The sequence below is a fragment of the Pyrus communis genome, chromosome 9 (assembly GCF_963583255.1).
Source record: "Pyrus communis chromosome 9, drPyrComm1.1, whole genome shotgun sequence".
NCBI classification, from domain to species: Eukaryota; Viridiplantae; Streptophyta; class Magnoliopsida; order Rosales; family Rosaceae; genus Pyrus; species Pyrus communis.
In genome coordinates, this window is record NC_084811.1 from 25,907,415 (window position 1) to 25,924,963 (window position 17,549).

The window sequence follows — 17,549 nt, forward strand, 5'->3', positions numbered from 1 at the left end:
CTTAAGATCATATATTTGTGTGTGAAAAAAAAAAAATACTACTATACTGTAATGCTATTATGCTAGTGACGACTTTAACCGCTTCTAAACTTGGAGGCTATCTTTACACATTAATTCCTCATTATTCAAAACAACGTTACTAGAATTCCTGTGTATTTATTTACCAAACATATTTAGTATTTACCTATGTCATGGAAGACCAAGACCGAATCAATCTGCTATGCCGCCACAGTAATTCCCATTTCATCAAAAAAATATTCTCACTAATTAAAAATGCATACACATGCATGCATGTGCAAATAGACTATGAATATTTGATTAGGACACAAATCAAACTTTAAATCAACGATTAGCAAAGTTTGAAGGCTAGACTGAATATTTAATCAGGACGCAAATCAAACTTTAGTCTCTTATCTTGTGCTTGAAGGCTTGACTGTTTCTCAAAGTTGAAATTTTGATTTTTCAACTCATCTTTCGTAATGTTGACTGTTTTCAACTGCAACCTTTGAATTTTTATATTTCGACCAGTTGTCATGCTCAAGATCCTCACGTCCCACTCCCTATATATACCCGAGCATGGAAATGATTTGATACATACATCTTATATCCTTACGACATTTGCTATCGCATTTTCTTCAAAGTTCAAACCCTATTTTCTATTGTCGGAAATCACATCGTTTATGTTCGAAGCTGCGTCTGTTTTTACAGAATCATGAGTTCAGAAACCTTTGCAGGGAAAACTTCAGGACTGGTTGAATTTCCTCAACCCAGAAGACCAATAGACTACAAGATGAGTTCAATATCGGAGTTAGCATCAATATTTCCTTATCCTACAAAACCAGTTAGCATAGACAATATGACTAGTACCGATTCCGAGTCATTTGCCACAGACGGCAGACTTCCACGACAATTTGTTGATCATGAGCATGTATATGTGGCGGCACCACCAACCACGCCACCAGCGGAAGAGGAAGATAGGGAAGCTGTTGATGGGTTACGTGGATTCATTTCGGAGCTTCGTGAAACAGTTCCGGCAAGAATAGCAGAACAACTACTGAACGTGGATGGAAACAAAGGTCAAGTCACTGTGCAAAAGGGTGCTACGTGCGGCCTGCAAGGATCAATGGAGGAGTTGTCATCACATAAGCTTGAGCGCTTCAAGATACGAACTTTAGATATCGTAGGGGTTGTGAAGGAGGAAGATAAGCAATAACTGACCAATTTATCAAGCGAATTGTTCCTAGCAATTAAAGTAAAATTTTCAAAGTATCAATAACAACTTCTTTTATTAATTACTCCTCTGCTCGTGCGAGGAGCCTTTTCAATGGAACCCACAGATCATACTTATATAGGTAATATTAGGAAGACTAAATTTGTAGAAATGAGTACGTTTCAAACAAGGTCTAAAATATCGATGATATCGGAAATATCGGTAGTCCAAAAACACGGAAATTTCGATGGAAATATTGGGATATTATCGATATCGATAAAAATTGAATAAAAACCACGGAAATTGTAAGAAAAACTTGAAAATTTTTATTGAAACTTTGCAGGATGTTTATTGTCACAGCCCGCCTTGGGGGGACCACTTCCCGGGCCCGCTCCACCACCGTAGCATGATATTGTTCGCTTTGGGCCCCAACCACGCCCTCACGGTTTTGTTTCTGGGAACTCACACGAGAACTTCCCGATGGGTCACCCATCCTAGGAATGCTCTCGCGCGCTACTTGCTTAACTTCAGAGTTCCCATGGAACCCGAAGCCAGTGAGCTCCCAAAAGGCCTCGTGCTAGGTAGGGATGGGAATATACATATAAGGATCACTCCCCTGGGCAATGTGGGATGTCACAATCCACCCCCCTTAGGGGCCCGACGTCCTCGTCGGCACACGACGGCCAGGGTTAGGCTCTGATACCAAATTGTCACATCCCGGCCCAAGGGGACCACTTCCCGGGCTTGCTCCACCACCGTAGCACGATATTGTCCACTTTGGGCCCCGACCACACCCTCACGATTTTGTTTCTGGGAACTCACACGAGAACTTCCCGATGGGTCACCCATCATGGGAGTGCTCTCGCGCGCTACTGGCTTAACTTCGGAGTTCCAACGGAACCTAAAGCCAGTGAGCTCCCAAAAGGCCTCGTGCTAGGTGGGGATGGGAATATACATCTAAGGATCACTCCACTGGGCAATGTGGGATGTCACATTTATTTAGTCAATTATCTATTAGTTTATCACAAAAAATTGGAAGGAAATGCATTGCATGATGGATTTAACTGATTTAAGTTAATTATATAGCGAGCTGCCAAACATTGTGAGTGTAGAAAATATGTAGTAATTAATGACAGAAGTTTAAACACACCATAATCATTTATATATAATGAATTAGTACAATATTTTACACTTTATATATTGCATGGTAAGATACATGAGTGACTTAGTACCACATAGAGTTCCTATGAGATTCAAAATTTTCATTATCTTCATCATCTCTATGTGTAGAGTAAGTGTATTGTGAAGAGTAGTCATCAAATGATAAATCCCCAAAACCATATATATAAATATTTTAGCATATTTTCACAAAAACATAAGTGATATGGTGGTCAAGGTGTTGAAGGAGTAAAATGGGAGGGGTTCGAATCCCCTCTATGCGCAAGATTGAGACTTTTCGCCAATAATATCGATATTTTAGACCTTGGTTTCAAATCATTAATTTTCATATCATTTAATTTACAGAATTTTAATTAGTAGCAAAGTCAGAATGAGTGTTGGGAGAATACCAAAATAAAAATTAAAAAAAAAAAAAAAAAGGAATTTAAAAAAATTTCTGCCCAAAGGCTTCACATGAGGTGTCAAGGCAGTTTTGCGTTTATTCATTTGTTTCTTTTGCATAACCGTACAAATTGTAGCATATTTTTAATGTCTTAAGTTCACTAGTGTTGTGAACTTTCCTAGTTTAAGTGTAATTGTGTAAATCCTAAATTAGATTTGATTCTAGTTATTCTTTCCTATATGGACTTATATTCGTTGGAGATGAAGGATTTTCTTCTCCCTTTTAATACTATAAATGAAGGCACTACGTAAGGGGTTAACATACATCTCAACACACATATTCCCTACGATTCTACAAACACATACTCTCTCTATCTCTCTTCCCTTGCCGCCGGCCTTCTCCCTTTAGTCGGATAAAATAGGCTACAACATGTTATCAACACACTCCTACCACTATGCTTAGGAATATGACGTTGAAGCTTTTTCTACATCAAACCAGTTCATCCATATCATCACGCAATCAGGTTCTTCCAAAACAATGGTTTTTATCTCAATATTTTTTCACCCCTAATAGCATGAACATTCACCATAATGCATGACCCAACTTTACGTTTTTTGAATTTTAGATTCTACATAAATTGTGTATGCATTATATTCATAATTATTGAATTATGTGAATTTGATATTGCCATGAATTGCATCAAATATATGTACATGCATCAAATTGAATTGAAAAAGAAAAGAAACAAAATTGAAATCAACAACGCTAGGGTTCTTCGAACCCAGGACCTTGACTCGCCCAGGCCGGCAACCTGTGTGGCTAAGTCAAACCAAGCCACTAGTCCAGAGCCAGCAGTTCTCCATCTCCCTAGAAAACCTTCACTCGTCCACAGCCGAGTCACGACACCAACGTCGACTTCCATCGAAAAACCACAACCTAAAGTTGTGATTTTTGGGACAAATTCATCGTTTCTAACGATGTTCATTGAAATTCCCGCTGAATTTCATTAGGTTTTCAAGGATTTTGACTCGAAATCCCCATGGTTTTCCACACCCAAATGTCGAGAAATTGAATTTTCTCCATTTAATATAGGGTTCCAGGTCGAACCCATGCTTCCCCCAACCAATATTCACCCAGAACACAGCCACCAGCAGTGGCGGCACTCCGGCGACCTTACCCAGCAAACGTTAGGATGTTTTGGTTCTAATCCAAGCCTACTAAAGCTTGGCTGCATCCGATCCCAACACCAGCCCTTTAGGCTTTGGTGTTCTATTTGAAGCTCATTAGAGAGACAGAGCAATCTGGGCTCCCAGATTCTAGACCATACACTGAAACTCGGCCCAAGTACGACACCATCCAGAGGGTTATGGTGTCTCATCCGCTCCGGCACATTGGATCACGTCCAACCCAGTTTCACTTTTCGCGCTGCACCAGATTATACCTTTTATGGGCTCTTCTTTTGGATCCAGTCTATTTCTTCTTTTCTCTTTCGCCTTTGGGCTTGCAACATACCTAATATCAACCTAGCCCAATATGGGCCTGGACCCACACTTTAATTTGGCCCTAAGACCAAATACTTAATTCAATTATAATTTTAGTCCTGGAGTTCTATTTGCATATTTTTCTTGTTGCATATTTTTGTGTATATATATGCGTTTGTCTGTAGGAACATATGAACCTGAATTTCATAATTATTTTGAAACCTGAAGTTTCTATAAGCATGCCTTGTTTGAAAACTTGAAGTTTTTCATTAAAAACATCACCCATGAAAACCCGAAGTTTTTCATACAAATTTTAACCAATACACGTCTATTAAAACCTGAATGTTCTACTCCTACGTGAATCGATTGATTTTTCTTTCTCCATTGCACTAATCACATCTTGTACTTTATTTTGTGATAGGAACATGTCGAATTTGAACAAACTCAACTTCACCACTTTGGAGGTCTCTGGAAGGAATTACCTCAAGTGGGTTCAAGATGTGAAGCTCCACCTCATTGCAAAGAATTTGCGTCCCACCATTGAAGATGAGACGGACAATCTTGTTGGCGAAGCTGAGAAATCCACCACTATGATCTTCATCCGAATACATATTCATGATGCTTTACAAACTGAATATCTTGCTGAGGAGGATCCATGAGCACTATGGGTCGCTTTGGCTGATCGTTTTGATCACTAAAATGACATATTCTTACCTGAAACAAGACATTACTGGCAACATTTGCACTTCCAAGACTTTAAGTCTGTGAATGAATATAATTCTAAAGTTTGTCGAATCCAATCACTTCTCAAGTTTTGTAATGAGACTATGACCGAAGATGATCTCTTAGAGAAGACCTATTCGAACTTCTCTGCTACTAATATTGTCCTGCAGCAACAATATAAAGCTTAAAAGTTCACTAAGTTCTTGAATTTGATCTCTGTTTTACTTTTCGCTGAAAAAACATAATTAGTTGTTGATGAAAAATCATCAAGCTCAACCTACTAGGGCGACTGTTGTGCCTGAAGCACATTATAGCATGAACCAATGCCCAAAACACCAAAAGAGGCGTGGTAGGGGCAGCCAAAAGCCATCTCGCCAAGGTAAACAGAGCCAAGGCCCATCTAAGGGAGGACACAAAGCCCCGAAGCACCCAAACCTCGCTCACAGGGCCCCAAACTTCAAGAATAAGGGCAAAGCACCTGAAACCATGGATGCGGATATGTGTTATCACTGTGGTTCAAAGGACCATTAGTCCCGTGTTTACTGAGCTCCCCAGAAGGTAGTCACTAAATATCATTATCGTCGTGAGAAGATTGAATCAAACTTTGTGCAAGTGGATAAACCAGAGAGTAATAAAATGGAGGTCTCTAACTTTCAGGAGGATACCACACCTATGGAAGATTATAATCTTAGACATAGACTTATTTTTTTAGTTGAAATAAGACAATGGGGTTGAATTCCACAGTAATGGCTGAACCCCCTCCTTGTTTTTTTGGTTAATTTTGAACAATTTTTCCTTTATGTTTGGATTATTTGTTGGTGATTTGTTTTTTGGATATTAAGTTTTAATTAATTTCCATCCTTGAATACTTAAAAAAATATTTTGAATGGATATTTGCTTTTTAGAACTTCTCTGCAGGTGACTAATTCAAATTAATTTTTCATTCTAGGTATGACTAGTGTGGAAGTTAGTTGTCTGGTAGATAATGCAACCACACACACCATTTTACGTGAACGCATCTATTTCACTAACTTCATACCTAAGAATACACCTCTAACAACCCTCTCAGGCCCATCCAACCTGATCGAACGATACGGTAAGGCACGTATAATGTTGTCCAATGGTACAATCTTGACCATTGATGAGGCTCTTTATTCTCCACGTTCTGGAAGAGCGTTGTTGAGTTTTAAGGACATTAAAGATAATAATTACCATGTTGAAACCCACGTAGAAAATGGAGTTGAATTTATGTGCATAACTTCCTGTGAATATGGCCAGAAGTGTATTCTAAAGAAGATAAAGCGTATCCCGAGTGATCTGTATACTATGACCATATGCCCCATAGGCAGCCACTATGTGGCCGACCCTAACTCTGGGACCACGCACCAAATTACACTTTGGCATGATTGTTTGGGATATCCTGGACGAATAACGATGCGTCGTATCCTCAAATCATCACACAGGCATCCACTAATTCAAAGTTTAGGTTCGATTCAAGGAATCGCATGTCAAACATGTTCTATGGGAAAGCTTATTGCTAAGACTAAGCTTTCTTATGACAAGACTCGTTCAAATCCTCCCATTTTTCTACAAAGGATTCAGGGGGATATTTGTGGACCGATTTACCATCTATGTGGACCATTTAGATATTTTATGGTTTTGGTTGATGCTTCCACATGTTGGTCACATGTGTGCTTGTTGTCCACAAGGAATGCTGCATTTTCCAAACTGTTGGCTCAGGTTATCAAGCTTAGGGCTCATATCTAAAGCTTTGGATGATTGCATGTAGATTGGGGTTGAAGTTGAACATCTTGTACCCCATGTTCACACCCATAACGGCCTGGCAGAGGCATTCATTAAGTGCTTACAAATGAGTGCTCGATCATTGGTCATACGTACCAAGCTCCTGATAGTTGCTTGGGGCCATGTAATATTGCACACAGCCATGTTGGCCGCCTGAGGCCTGTTGCAATCCAACCATATAGCGCCATTCAGTTGGTTACCGAATACGAACCCAATATATCACATCTGTGCGTTTTTGGTTGTGCGGTCTATGTGCCTATTTCGCCGTCCTTACGTATAAAAACAAGGTCTTAACAAAGGATAAGAATCTATGTCGGATATGATTCTCATTCGATCATTTGTTACTTAGAACCTTTGACGTGCGATCTGTTTACCGCTCATTTTACGGATTGTCACTTCTATGAGACAGTCTTTCCATCATTAGGGGGAGATAAAAAAGTCAACGTTCCTGATGAATGACGCGAATTATCATAGACGACTTCCACTTTTTCTCATTTAGATTTCCACACTGCTCAGTTTGAAACTGAAGTGCAGTGCATATTAGATTTTTAGAGCATGCCAGATGCTTACACTGATCTAGCGCGAGTGATAAGATCACATATTCCAGCTGCGAATGCGCCTGCAAAAATAGATGTACCAAATTTACGACGGACTTCCCTCTTGGAGGCCCGAGATGCCAACTTTAGTGATCCACGTATATTAACGGTTAGCCAATCATCTGCCCCTACACAAAAGCGTGGCAGACCTCTTGGTTCAAAGGATTCCCACTCTTGGAAGAGGAAACCCACGACATAGGTCCCTGAAGAGCTTATTGTGAATCCGACTGTTGCTTACTCATTCTATCCAACTCATGAGAAAATTCTAGATTATGGAAGCGTCCTTGAAAAATCGAGTCATTATCTCAAGAATCATGAGATTTCGGTTTATTATGCTAGCTTAGAAGATGTGTGGAGTATAAATGAGATGACCATTCACAATGCATTAGCATATGCAATAGCTACTGAAATCATGTTGAGCGATGACATTGAACCTCGTTCCGTTGATGAATGTCAATGTATAACTGATTGGTCAAAATGGAAACAAGCAATCCAAGTCGAACTCAATTCGCTTGCGAAACATAAGGTGTTTGGACCTGTAGCTCATACTCTTCCACATGTGAAGCTCGTTGGTTACAAATGGGTTTTCGTTTAGAAATGTAATGAGAAGAACAAAATTGTGCGTTACAAAGATCATTTTGTTGAGGAAGGCTTCTCACAACGCCTAGGGATTGACTATGACGAAACTAATTCACCTGTTATGGATGTGATTACTTTTCGCTACCTTATCAATTTGATAATTTTTGAAAAATTGAGAATGCAGTTGATAGACGTAGTAACTGTGTATCTTTATGGCGATCTTGATATGAAAATTTATTTGAAAGTTCCTGAAGGACTTACATTGACTGGATCAAATATTTCCAAACCCCAGAAAACGTTCTCAATTCGACTGAGGCGTTCACTCTACGGTTTGAAGCAATCTAGAAAAATGTGATATAACCATTTGAGTGAGTATTTGACTAGTCAGGGATATGTGAACAATGAACTATACCTTTGTATGTTCATTAAGAAGTCACATTCCAATTTTGCGACAGTTGCAGTATATGTTGATGACATGAACCTTATTGAAGCTCCTGAAGAGCTCGTAAAAATTGTCGCAAACTTGAAGTCAGAATTTGAGATGAAAGATCTAGGAAATACTCGATATTGTTTCGGTCTCGAGATAAAATGCCATTCGGATGGAATCTTAGTACATCAAATGAACTACACCCTGAAGGTGTTGCGCCGCTTTAATGAAGATAAAGTAAAGCCTTCGAGTACTCCTATGGTCGTTTAATTGCTAGATGCAAAACGAGATCTCTTACCTCTTAAGGAGGATGATGAAGATATTTTGGAGCCTGAAGTTCCTTATCTAAGTGCGATAGGCGTTTTATTTTACTTAGCTCTATGCACTAAACTCGACATCTCATTCGCTGTTAATCTTTTGGCAAGATACGATAATGCACCAACATGCAGACACTGGACTGGCATGAAGGACATCTTTCGCCAATTTAAGAGTACTACAAATTTGGACTTTTTCTATCCCTACGAATCCTCTAGTCATGCCGCACCCCTACTTATCGAGTCGATTCTCACCTTGTTGGTTATGCCGACACAGGATACTTATCTGATCTGCACAAAGCACGCTCTCAAACGAGTTATATCTTTACCATTAGAGGCACCACAATCTCTTGGAGATCAACTAAATAGACCTTAGTTGCCACTTCGTCTAACCATGCTGAAATTCTCGCCTTACATAAAGCAACTTGGGAATGCTTTTGGTTGAAAGCATTTATGGGCCATATTCAAAGCTCATGCGATCTTTACATCATCATAGATGTCCCGACGACGATCTTTGAAGACAACGCATCATGCATCGAACAGCTCAAGAAGGGTTACATCAAAAGAGATAACACCAAGCACATTGCACCGAAGTTTTTCGTCTCACATGAACAATAAGAGCATCAGAAGATTGAAGTCACGCAAATCCGTTCACAAGACATTCTAGCCGACCACTTCACCAAATCACTACCGAAGGTGACGTTTTAGAAGCTTGTTCATGGAATTGGTATGTGTAAACTTTCTGAGTTGTAACATTGCTATTTCTCTTTGGAATGGTGTCAAACTTAGGGGAAGTATCCTGAAGAATACTTGTTTGATCTTAATGTACTCTTTTTCCCTACGATTATGAGCATTTTTCCCACTAGGTTTTAACGAGGCACCCGCCTTAGGCTGGTCATATCCCTGATGACGTCCCGTAGACGTTTTCTTTTACTTTGCATTTCTCACACTTTTTTCCTTAGACTATGGATTTTGTCCGTACTTAAGTTTTTGCCATAGCCTTAGGGTTTTTTTAATGAGACTTACTTCCTTATGCAAGTTCCTACCTTATTGAGAATAAGCGTTGTTCCCAGAATCAGTGCCGACGAATCAACTTCCTCAACTTCTCCATGATGCTAACATCTACCTTGAGTATTTACACACTCAAGGAGGAGTGTTGTGAACTTTCGTAGTTTAAGTGTGATAGTGTAAATCCTAGATTAGATTTTATTCTAGTTATCTTTTCCTATATGGACTTGTATTCCTTAGAGATGAAGGATTTCTTCTCCCTTTTACTACTATAAATAAAAGGCAGTACGTAGGGGGATAACATATCTCTCAACACACATATTCCCCTATGATTCTACAAACACATCTTCTCTCTCTCTCTTCCCTTGTTGTCGGCCCTCTCTCTTTAGTCAGATAAAATAGGTTACAACAACTAGTATCTTTTTTATTTATTTTATTTTATTTAAGTGATGCTTCAAAATTTAATTTAATTTAAACTATGAGAAAGGAGCATCACACGTTGCAGAGAAGGGAGCATATCCGATTCAATCAGTCCATTGGTAAAATAGAAGACCAACTATTGATACTTTGGTGGAAATTAAACTAGGTCTTGTTATTGTGCAAAAATACTGTATAAAAATAATAATACTTATTTTATTTAATAAATATGACTAGATATAAATAGCTTATAACATTTTCCTTATTGAGCACGGCGAAAACTTTTATAAAAACTCAACAATAATCATTTTTCAAAAAATTTGTGAACTCTACATAGCTTTTAATCGGTTTTGTAAACATGTGCAAAATTATCATACATCCTTTTTCACTCTTTTTTCAACCTCTTCAATTTTTTTTTGAACAATTCAGAGACGTTGTGGCCGATAGAAGTATGTTCTACCTATGTTGTTACCAAAAATGTTTTTCTTTGATATGCCTAGAGTCTATATACCTACCATCCTTGCATGTAGGTTCCAACCATAGGAAGGTGAAAGATCAACATCCATCTTTGACATTCCCTGGTAACTTCTACCACTATTAGGCAGCCACGTCAGAGGCGATAAACTTGTTGAGAATGACTCGTCAACAAAGAGTAGGGTGGCCATAGACTTTTATGGAGCTCTATCTAATTCAAATTACATGGTTATTTTTTTTTTTTCAATGATGGAAGGGCCTTCCACTGTTAAACATTACAATCAGATAACCCAATAAAATTTGGTATAACCAAAAAGCTCATTCAACAAACGAAAAAGAGAATTCTAATCCTTACCCCGCAAAGATAGAACGCAACTCCCCCCACCACTGCTACCACTATCACCTTGCCAGCAGCCACAAGGGTCCTGTCTTAAGAAAATCAACTCCGCGTCGGATTCGACGAAGGCATTGCAACACAAAAAATTTAACCCCACAACAAGAAAACAGTCCCGACCAAATTTCGCCGCTAAAACCGCGGCAGGAAAAGAACCACCCCATTCAATCCACATTCACATACCCCTGGTAAAGAACCAAAAACACAAACTTTTAGAAGACGATAGGGCTAAAGGCGCATTTAAAACACCCTCGCTTGGGCTAAGCTGCAAGACGCTTGGTCCCGATATTTCGGCTTGTCGGTCAGGCGAGGGGTAATGAGGGAAGGATTGAGATATGGCGGCCAAATCAGGTTTGCCGCTCATAACTTTGAGCAAACGTTGTGGGAGGAGTAGTGTGTGAGAAGGGGGAGCTTATGAAGGAGTGAAGGTGATGGATGTTGGGGGTTGAAGAAGCGCAATTACAGGGATAGATGTTAAATTTGCTGAAGACAAAATACGCTGATAAACACCGGAAAATTGGTAAAGCACACCGGCAAAACAAGCCATTTACCAAAGGCATGGCCGAAGATTCTAAAGGGGAAAGAGAAAAAGGATAATTGCACAAAATAAATGGTTGCCAACCGACCCCAACCTAAGGAAGGAGTTGGAGGCGAGCTGGCCTTTTTGTTCTTCCCGAGAGAAAGAGAAAGCGAGCAGCCCTGCTATCTAATGGATATTCTTTTAAGTAACACAAATTACATGGTTAATTAATTTGAAGAATATAAGCACAAATATGCAATAATTTTGTATAAATAAATAATAATTTTATATTAATGTTCTTTTTGATAAATGGTTTTACCAATCAAACATTATTCATACTAGAATGACATCTTAATATGGGATTAATCCTGATTGAACATTCTGAATCTGGAAAAGACAGCACTATTCTATATACGCACGTATATATAAATATCACACATTTGATAAAATCCAACGTAGGACTTGATTATTCTTTTGACTAAATCTCTTAACCTATTTGCTTTAATTTCCAAACCAAACTATAGGGACATTTGCTCTGAAACCTGAAGGAACTAAAACTGAACCATGGATTGAACGCTTAGCTAGCTTCTATGCAATTCTAGAATGATTATCATCGTTCCATTTTAATATTTCATTTTGCAGAATTTCAGGGTGGCCTTTATCTGCTTCAAGGTTTTGGAAGGTTCTAGGGGAAGTTATACATATTGTCAAATTGTCGAGCAATAATTTGGTCCTGGACGGCTCTTGAACTGCATCGTTCCATTTCATGACGCACTTCAGACGTGATTATTCAGCTCGCTGCAGAATCAGAGAAAAACACCACATGATTTTGATTATGGTGATATTTTTTTGTTTTCCACATATTGGAAAGTGGATGAGATATATATTTCATTTTCTAAATTTTTTTTCACGTATATAAATAGAGATATAGGCGGTATTAATTAGCTCCTCACAGTATTGTTTGATTCAGCGAACTTACATAATTAGCAAAACAAAATATCAAACACACGCAAAAGTTTCATTGCACATTGTGTTCTAATGAAGAATGTGTAGATGCAGATAGAAAGGCGCAACAACACAGCAATTCCTTATATATTTGAAATCCTGCACAATCACATAACTCTCACAAACAAAATAAAGGAAACAAGCATTTAACAATTTCATAGGTTTTCATGGAGACCCCCTGCATATAGATCAAGGGTTAGGTCCTTTTATTCTGTTTTTTCTTTTAATTTTCGGTTATATTTTTTCATTTCTTTTTTTCTCGTTTTGATACTGTTGATAAAATTAAGCTGGGATTTTAATTAAATTTCCAAAGGTTATGGTCTCCTTGTTCTTGATCAGCACCTATAGCATCATCGTCAGCTATGTCCAAGCGAGGAGGGCTAAGAAGCATTCCCTCAGCCATGTTCACTAGAACGTTAGGCATATTGAAGATCAGTTCCTCATCAACAAACTCCTGATTCAGCATTAATCTATCAGCCTCATCAACTGTCTTATGAGCCTGATGAGCATCTTGCTGATCACCCTGCACCTCACTCCTTGAATAAGAACCGTGATCAATTGCAACTCCCATGGCAGCAGCAGCGGAGGATGCTGCCGCCTGGATGTCACGTGGCGAAGTGGAGGCTGGCACGGGCAATGAAGAAGCGGAGTTGGGGAAGTTGAGCTCAGCACCTTGACCCTTGAGAGCGATAGCAGCCACGTCATAAGCAACCGCAGCCATTTCAGGTGTGGAAAATGTGCCTAGCCAAATCCTATTAGGTTTTTTGGGCTCTCGGATTTCTGATACCCATTTTCCACTGCTCCTGCGCCGTATACCGCGGTACGTTGGGTGACGCCCAGTGGAAGTAGTAGTACTTCCAGTACTGCTTGATGTTGTAGTAGTACTTCCCGTACTGCTTGATGTTGTCGTAGTATTTGTGGTGTACATGGTGGAGATGTGGCATTTGGAAGTTGATGGAGGAAGCCATTTATGGAGGGAAGGTATTTGGGTGATGAACCAATTGTGAGCTAGGTGAAGAGTTTGAGAGGTAGAAAGTGCAAACCAGGTGTTGCTGAACTGCGCCGTGAAGAGAGTTGGGGTGTAAGGCTGTAAGCCAGCTTAGTTTGTGTTGGATGGACTAGTTCTGGGTTGGATTTGCGTATTTGTATGTAAACTGCGCGTCAATAGAACAGTGGTTTTATATATATATCACTTTCCTATCTTCTATATCACCCCATTCTCCTATCGTACTAAATGCTATCATCTAACAAAGATTTGATTATAATAATGAGGGGATTCATCTTTTCAAGGTGATAATCCCATCAAAGGACAGTATAAATATGATGATGATGAGACGTGGGGATGGTTAGTGTACTAGAGAGTGGAGCTTCCCACCCTTTCTGTTATCTATATCGCAACTTGCCTACTATATTAAACCGGGTTTTTGAACATTAGTTCTTGAAAAAATATCAAAACTTAAAAATTTCTAATGTTAGGTTATATATTGATTTAATGTATGGAATTGACTTGTTTGGACTGAAATGTCTGTACTTAAATATTTTGTATCGAAATATGTTATAATAATGAATTAGTAATGTAGACTTAGAAAAAAAAAATTATGAAATTGCTACAAAAATTATATAAAAATGACATGAATATGGATGTTGACATTTAAATAGAATCAAGGGACTAAACTCAATTTTGAATCTTGTACCAGACATTAATCTGAACTTTACCTTATTTAAGGATTAAAATCTAGTTTTCTATAAATCAAAGTATAAAATAAAAACATAGTCGTTGCATTATAGAAAGTAAGCACTCAACTTAAAACCAATTCAAAATAAACTCCAATAATGTTGTAGAAATATAGTGGAAAACATTTCACACACACAAGAGAGAGAACGATAGAGAAGAAAGAGCTCGACTTAATTTCATTTCCTGAGAAATTTTTTTTTTAATAATCCATGAGCTCAAGATTATGAGGTCAGTTTAAAAGTACTTTTAAAATAATTAAAAACAATTTTAATTACCAAAAGTCCTTTTAATTATGTTTGACATAAAAAGTGAAAAGTAGTGTTTTGGAGTTCAGAAAAGCACTTGAAGTGCATTATGAAATTAATTCAGCTTCAACCCAACCTATATTGGTTCTAAGATTGTTATTGAATTGGTACTTCAGATAGGAGTTTCAAATTCTGTATGTAATCCTATTAGCAGTTTAGTTGTGTGCTTAATCCAGGTATCTAGAAGCTATATAGTTTTCCCTAGACTATATATATATGAACATGAACTCAAGCTCTTGGGTAATTATAGGATAACTTAGCAATTCTATGATGGATTGGTTTGCCAAGTCTCGAGCTCCTATAAATACCAGCTGGATCGCTGCACACGCTAGATACAATCATATTGATCTCCATTGTATGAGAGATTGTATTAGGCCTGGTGAGTGTGTAGAAGACTGCTTGGTGGTTTCTTGGACGTGAAGGTGTTGCTGCTACTTGGTTGAGATAGTTGCAATGAACTCTGCTACTACAGGTCAGATGTGTTTGTTATAACGTGTGAATGTTGATGTAGCCTTGTTAGTCTTGCACTTCTTTCAGAAAGTACATGTTGTGTGCTTTCTCTTAGGAAACACATGCTTCTTTCAGGAACACATGTTATATATGTACTTCTTTCATGAAGTAGTTGCTATGTGCTTATTTAAGAAGCACTTCAAGTGTTTTTCCCATCAACCACTTACATTTTAATTAATAATTTCGAGATACTTTTACTGAAAATGTTTCTGAGTTAGTTAACTATTGAGCTAATCCATAACAAGTCTAACTCGATCCCTCTTCATTTCTAAATCATGTGCTTTGTGAACTATAACCGATTGTATGCTAACATAGTGGGGAGTCCCAGAATCATTAATTATACTATGCTGCGTTTTGATTTCCCAATTTAGGATTGTCTCTATACATACATGGCCATATTAAGTACAAGCATCGATCTCTTTTTGCGAAAATGATTGTGTATGACTAATAAGTTAAATCTTTTCGATTACATTGGTTTAGGGTTGGTTTGCGATTGTGGTACTTTTAAACAAAATAGCTTATTAAAAAATTTGTAACATCAAATGTGTTTGGCAAAACAAAAAAAAATGTTTTTTTTTTTTTTAAACTGGTGTCAATGACAAGAAAAAAAAAACATAGAAAAGCAGAAGTAGGTTTACCGTGCTTCTAAAAAAGTTTTTTTTTTTCAAAGCATAATAAATAGTGCTCATTTAATGAAATTTTTAAATGGCAAGTATACTCTCACATATTTTACAAAATTACAATCATTGGCCCTACATTAATCTATTTGACAATTATTATTTCACATTAAATATCATATCATTTTTAATCATTTAACATATTCATAGCAATTTATACAAAAGATTATCAAACACTCAGACATTATTTTATTTTATTTTGTTAAAAACACCTCTACTAAAAAAAATATAAAAAAAAAAAAAAAAAAAAAAAAAACCAAACACTCAACAACTTTATTTTACATTTGTTTATTCTCACAGCACAATAGAAGCAATTTAAAAAATAAAAATAAAAATACACAATACCAAACTAGCCCCTAATTGAATGGAAAATATCAAAGTAAAGCTAAGGACACTACAAACAAAAGTTCATTATCGACCAATAATTTTTGAGAAACCCAAATACCCTCGAAAAAAGTTCCCGATCGCAAAACATTGGTAGTCCGTAAAAAGTCATGGAAACGAATTTTGCTTTAGATACACATTTTGCCCTCAAAACAAGTTTCAAATGCTGTCGGAAATTTTTTTTTTCTGCGGGAAAATAATGCACCGTTTGTTTTAGCGACAAACAAAATTGTCCCATGAAACATAATGGTAATTTTCGAGGGTGTACGCAAACCACCAAATTGATGACAAAGGATCTTTGCATGTCAAACACTTCGTAGTTCTCATTCTTTTCGTGGCACCATGGGCGGTTGAAACAACTACGATGGGAGGAGAGAATGTACAATGATCTATATGTAGTTCATGTTGGCTAATGTTCGAGAGTAGTGCTACACTTATCATATTTTTTACATCACATTTGTATTACCTTTCTAATAGAGGTTGAGTTTACCAACATATGTACATATGTGGATCTTATCTTTGTTAGAGAGGTAGAAAAATGTGGTATGAAAAATATGGTAAAAAATAGCTTCTTTTAATAATTTAATCAAGTTGTTTCGGGGTTTAAGGGTTTCATATTTTAAGTTTAAGATCTAAGATAGGATTTATGTTGGATATGTAGATTAATGGAACTCTAAAACCGGGTAGTGCTAGATATAATTCACATACCAAATTGGTAAAACACACTCACGAATTTCAACATATATTAACCAAAAAAATATATATATAATTCACATACCAAACCATAAACTCCAATGTAATGGTTACTTTCTCTTCTACATTTTGATTAAAAGTGATATTACTATTTTGAGTAACACTAAGATAAGCAAGAGAGTTTTTTTATTCTGACACACAAATCTGATGACCTAGTACTAAAATTACAAGCCTAAACACAGTGCCACACCCACTCAATTAGCTCTCACTAGCATTACTCCACTATTAATCTCTAATTTTAGCACTAAGAAGCGCCTTAAGTGCATGCATTTGCTGCAATACAATCATTAGTTTTCTTGACCAAGCAAGGTGCCTTTTTCACCAACTTGCAGCTGCAGGCAACCAACTTTTAACCTGTATCGTTTAACTCAATGTCCCAAAATGAAAACGCAAAAAAGCAAAAAAAAAAAAAATTCTTGCTCTAAGGGGAGCAGACATTTCTTCCCCTCACTAGTTCTGGGAAGAGGCAGAATTGAAAACCCACCCTTCAAAACCTTACTGTTTAATATAATTTGCATGAAAGTACTACGTGAACTTACGTAGGAATTTACGATGTACATTTATCTTGTGCCATCAGTTGGATGTACATATATATCACTATCTTTACTTAATTGAATGAGAAATTTTTGCATACAACAGGTGTTGTAATATTACGCTTAAATTAACTAATTAT

The 17,549-nt window shown here is 37.5% G+C and overlaps 1 protein-coding gene across 1 annotated transcript; it reads right to left on the bottom strand.

The window, feature by feature from the left end:
- Positions 1-12,807: 12,807 nt before the first annotated feature.
- LOC137744224 (ethylene-responsive transcription factor ERF024-like) lies at positions 12,808-13,440 on the bottom strand. Its single transcript, XM_068484085.1, has one exon. It carries the CDS (start codon positions 13,438-13,440, stop codon positions 12,808-12,810), a length of 633 nt encoding a protein of 210 aa, XP_068340186.1.
- Positions 13,441-17,549: the final 4,109 nt, after the last annotated feature.